The sequence below is a fragment of the Salvia splendens genome, chromosome 8, assembly GCF_004379255.2.
Source record: "Salvia splendens isolate huo1 chromosome 8, SspV2, whole genome shotgun sequence".
Taxonomy (NCBI): domain Eukaryota; kingdom Viridiplantae; phylum Streptophyta; class Magnoliopsida; order Lamiales; family Lamiaceae; genus Salvia; species Salvia splendens.
In genome coordinates this window covers 13,624,636-13,630,123 of record NC_056039.1, presented here as the reverse complement: position 1 = coordinate 13,630,123, position 5,488 = coordinate 13,624,636, and the positions used below count along the sequence as shown (strand labels likewise).

Here is a 5,488-nt window from a genome sequence, read left to right as displayed (position 1 = left end):
CAACTACAGTGGACATCGAATCGAACGAATCGAACCCATTGATGGGGGATAGGGTTTCAGAGGGGTACATACTCCATTTAGGCTAGAGTGAAGAAGAGGAGGCGGCGATGGTGAGAAGGGAGAGGAGGCGGCTAGAACTAGGGTTTTGGAATAGAGCGAATTAGGGTGAGAGCCCGAGCGAGAAAGAGAGAGAGAAAATGAGGTTGAAATTGAGTGAGAGTTAGATTGAAAGAGAGTGAGAGAAAAAAATAGATTTTGGGTGGGGGTGTTTTTTAATGGCATATAGTGTAATTTATTAAGAAGGGTGAGGGTAATTAAATTGTCCAAATATGGTAAGTAGAACCGGGACTCCTATTGCCGGACGGACAAAAGCGGAAAAAACGGGACTTCTATTGCTGGACGGAGGGAGTAACATATTCCAAAGGGAAAAGGTATATAGAAAGGTAAATTATATTTAAAAAATAAAATAATAGTACAAAATGCATTAAAAACATAAAATGTAATACGTTCTCAAATACCTTTCCCCTTGGAGAAGGATTTTTTATGAAAAGAAGCAAATATGATAGTTACAAAATTTTATATGGTACTTACAAAATTTTATCTCTCCATTGATGGGGAAGTAAAGTTATCTATTCAAAATGAGAAAAAGTATAATACATTCTCAAATACCTCTCCAATTGGAGAATGATTTTAATGAAAAAAGGTAAATATGATATTTATATTAGGTTACCTCTCCATATACCTCTCCCCTTGGAGATGCTCTAACAATTTTGGAAGTTGAACCAAGATAGTGGAACAAAGTTACTAAATTGTCCTCCATCTTTTCAATTCTCAATTTGTGCATATATATTATTTAGGTTATTTTAGTCTACATAAAATTAACATGATATTCTATATTTTGCATCAAATATACCAATTAGAAATATAACTAGCAAGGACCATAATACATATCATGATCATTATCTTAGCTAATAGTAACATGGATAGTTTACTAAACGAGTCCTAATTTTATAACAATTGTGAGTAAATGAGTCGATAGAATTTGAGATATAATTAATAAAAAAAAGAAAAAAATGGGCTCACTGAGATAATTTGAACATGGGCTCATTGAACAATATGAACATTAAATATTTTTATACATTAACCATTAATTTTATCTAAAAAACTAATAATTCATTTTAATTTTATTATTCTTTAATATAATTGTTAATTATAATATATATAATTATCATCCTTTATATTTTAATGATGCTCTACTTACCACCTATATTATTATTAGTACCATATAAGATTCATTATTTACTATAAATAAATTTTTTATATTACATACTTAATTTATATACCATAGCTATTGACATTAATGAATAATCTTATCTAAACTAATTAATAAGTACTTAATTCGTATTTAATTATATATTATTTTTTGAAATAAATTTTTTTAAATTAATATAAACATTATCTATTTTAATACATGAAATATTAAATTTTTTATCTAGACTAACTAATATTAAATATATATCTAAATATATTTACTAAATTTTAATATTATTTATATTTATACATCACTAATTATCTATAAGGTTTAATGTTTTGTGATATATTATTAATTGTAAATCATTTACTAAATTTAATATATTTTTATATATATTTGCAACAGGTGGTTCGATCGGTTGGACCGGTTGAACCGTGAACCAGTAACGTCGCCGGTTCACTTGCCGGTCCGGTTTTTAAAACATTGATAAACCCCATATGTGGATCTAATTACCTAGAATAAAATAAAGTAATTAGATTTCAAATTATAGAGAGCCAAAAAAGTCAAAATTGAAAATAATTATAAATAAAGAAATAGTATAGGATATTTATTTTAATGTCGGGTTAAGTACTAAATAAAAATATAAAATTTTATTGAGATGTGTGTTTCAAATTTAGACAAGAGCACATGACATAGAAGAAAAGGACAAATTAAGAAGCGTTCCAGGAAGGGGACGTGGCGGACGCTAGATTGGCTAGTCAATCCATTGGCTTGGCGTGCACTGCTGATCTCTCTCTCCTCACTCCCTTTATTATATGTTCAATCAACTCTCTTCACTACCTTTGCATCCAATATCAAAATGCCAATGGAGGCGGCCGAGGTACCTCTCCTCCACCTCAATCCCACCAACCCTTGGCGCAAGCTCGCAGCAGATCTAAACCGCGTGAACCTAATCGCGCTGCCCATGATAGTCGTCACGCTCTCTCAGTACCTCCAGCGCACTTCCCCCATCTTCATGCTCGGCCACTTAGGCGAACTCTCCCTCTCCAGCGCCTCCATCGCCACCTCCCTCTCCAACGTCACCGGCTTCAGTTTACTCGTAATCCATATACTCAACTCAACTCTCTCTCCAATTTTATTTTGTGAGCTTAAAAAAAAAACCACTGATCGATTTGTATTGTATTCTGCGCAGTTCGGAATGTCGAGCGCGCTGGAGACGCTGTGCGGGCAGGCGCACGGCGCGAAGCAGCTGCACAGAGTCGGGACGTTCACGTACGCCGCGATTCTGTGCCTGTTTATTGTTTGCCTCCCGGTTTGCGTGCTCTGGATTTACACGGAGGAGTTGCTGGTGTTCGTGGGGCAGGATCCGTTGATTTCAGCGGAGGCCGGCAAGTTCACTATTTATCTAATTCCGACGCTCTTTCCTTACGCGATTCTGCAGTCGCTCGTGCGCTACTTGCAGGCGCAGAGCTTGATCTTCCCCATGCTCTGGACCTCGTTGCTCTCGCTCGTCTCGCAGCTGCTCCTCTGCTGGGCTTTTGTGTTCAAGCTCGGGCTCGGGAACCCCGGGGCCGCGCTGTCCATTGCCGTTTCGTATTGGGTTAATGTGGTTATGCTAGTCATTTATGTCAAGTATTCGCCTGCCTGTGAGAAGACTCGTGCTTCCTTTTTTTCCATGGATGTTCTTCTCTCCATGTGGGAGTTCTTTCGCTTTGCTGTCCCGTCCGCTGTAATGGTCTGGTAATACTTCCTTCGTTTCCTTAAAATAGAAAATGGGCCTCGCAATCCAATAACACTAATGTCAGTAACACTAATTTCACTGCTTTTTCTCGGCTAGTTTTATTTTGTGATTGTGATTGTCGCAGTTTGGAGTGGTGGTCGTTCGAGCTGGTCATATTGCTCTCAGGACTATTGCCGAATCCACAGCTCGCCACGTCTATTCTTTCTATAGGGTATGTTATCGTCCCACTCCCTCCCGTCCCGGCTAAGATGCCAAATTTCTAAGTATTAAATGGAAAGAGAAACAGAGTTAAATATTTAATTGAAAAAAGAAAAAGCGGTAGAATGCATTAATTGGAGAGACAAAGTTCCCAAAAATAGAAATGTGTCATCTTAGTTGAGACGAAGAGTAGTAGTATATTTTTCTGTGTGGTGGGGTTCAAATAATTCCACGTCGAAGAATTAGAGAGCGGATAATATCATACTAATGATTTTCATATAATGTTGGGCTAATTGTTGTTGGTGGTGTGGCAGCTTCACGGTTACTTCACTGCACTATCACATACCCTACTCTTTTGGTGCTGCTGCGAGGTTGGTTGAGCTATACTATTAGTACTTATTTACTAAGGGAATGCTAAAATAGAAATAATGATGGGGTTGTGTTTGATGAATGGTGAAACATAGCACGTTGGTGTCGAACGAGCTTGGAGCAGGGAAGCCAGAGGGGGCTCGAGTCGCTGTGTACGCAGTGGTGGTGTTGGCGGCAGCAGAGTTCCTGATAGCCAGCACGACTCTGTACTTGTGTCGGGGTATTTTAGGGTACGCATTTAGTGGGGAGGAAGAAGTGGTTGCCGGGGTGAAAGCAATGGTTCCTCTGCTTTGCCTGTCCATCATCATGGATAGCACGCAGGCAGTGCTCTCGGGAGTGGCGAGAGGGAGCGGATGGCAGCACATAGGGGCGTACGTGAATCTCGGGTCATACTATATAGTTGGGATCCCGGTGGCGTTGGTGCTGGGGTTTGTGTTGGACCTTAAGGGGAAGGGTCTTTGGAGTGGATTGGTGGCAGGGGCAACTGTGCAGTCTATCTCACTTTCTCTCATTACATCTCTCACAAATTGGGAAAAACAGGTACTAAATCATTTTTCCCTTTACCTTCATTACCATTGCCATTAGGGATGTCAATCGGGTCGGCCCATCGGGTTTCGGGCCGGCCCTACTCGGGTTGCGGGTCAATCGGGTGCGGGCTAATCGGGTTGTGAATTTTTTCGGGTTGTAAAAGTTCAACCCTAACCCTAAAAGCTCGGGTTTCGGGCTAGCCCGGCGGGTTAATCGGGTTGCTACCGATAAGATTTACATGCAATCAATCCAATAAATAACAATGAAAATTAGTTATATTCATAAAATGTAAAATATTTAATTATGATACATTTGAGATATATGGTCAAACTCAATCATAAACATGATCAAATACTAATATTTGAGATATTTCGAGAAATTTTAATGCATGCTGTAGAAATTTAAATATTTTTTTAAGTGAATTTGAAGTTTTTAATTTATTTATCAATTATTATATTAATAAAAATTCAATATATAATTTGTATATTTAATATAAAATTGAAAGTTATTTTTTTAGTTATCTATATTATAAAATTAATCAATAAAATGTCGAATTATAAGTAAAAAATAGAATAATAAAAATTTTATCGGGTTTTCGGGCCAGCCCATCGGGTTTTCGGGTCTAGCCCTAACGGGTCGCGGGTTAATCGGGTGCGGGCTAATCGGGTTTTAATTTTATCGGGCTAGAAATTTCCCGCCCTAACCCTATAAATTTAGCGGGCTATTCGGGTCAGCCCACGGGTTACGGGCTACATTGACATCCCTAATTGCCATTACCATTACCATTTACCAATATTTTGTTGATGCTGTACTTGCTAAATATACAGGCAAGGGAGGCAAGAGAAAGAGTTTTTTCTCACAAAATTCCAGTGGACCAGTAAATCATTTTTGGGGTGATGATTCTTATTCTTCACTTGTAATGTATTGCTAATAAGAGTATAGAGTGCCACATTCTTGTTTTCCATTCTAGGAGCCTTTATTCAACTTTGTCATTTTTGTGTTGGTGATACCATTTCTTTGCTATAAAATCCTACATGCATTGCTGAATATACTAGTACTACTTCTCTAAATTTTATTGCTATCTCATTCAACCTTTATAAAAACACTCAAATCTTAATCTAGTATGCTTACTAATTTTTACAAAAAATTAAAGTAATACTACCATGCAACTCCACTGTCTGAGTTCACAAAAGTGTCCATTTATTTCAAATAATAGTTAACTAGAAATCCAGAGTTATCTTTTGTACCATATATATAAAATAAAATCATGAATTGATGAGCGCATGAATCTATCATTATTTAATGGTGAACGGTCATTAATTATGTAACAACAGTAACATAAGTTTAAAATCTAGTGCAAATTTTGAAACTCAATCAAAAAATGGAATAACACGTATAAG

At 37.2% G+C, this 5,488-nt stretch overlaps 1 protein-coding gene across 1 annotated transcript; it reads left to right on the top strand.

The window, feature by feature from the left end:
- Positions 1-2,072: 2,072 nt before the first annotated feature.
- LOC121744859 (protein DETOXIFICATION 14-like) lies at positions 2,073-5,135 on the top strand. The gene is made up of 6 exons (XM_042138534.1): positions 2,073-2,351; positions 2,445-2,992; positions 3,118-3,204; positions 3,506-3,562; positions 3,656-4,100; positions 4,916-5,135. The coding sequence occupies exons 1-6, from the start codon at positions 2,112-2,114 to the stop codon at positions 4,967-4,969; spliced, it is 1,431 nt and encodes a 476-aa protein (XP_041994468.1). The 5' UTR covers positions 2,073-2,111; the 3' UTR covers positions 4,970-5,135.
- The last annotated feature ends 353 nt before the right edge of the window (positions 5,136-5,488 follow it).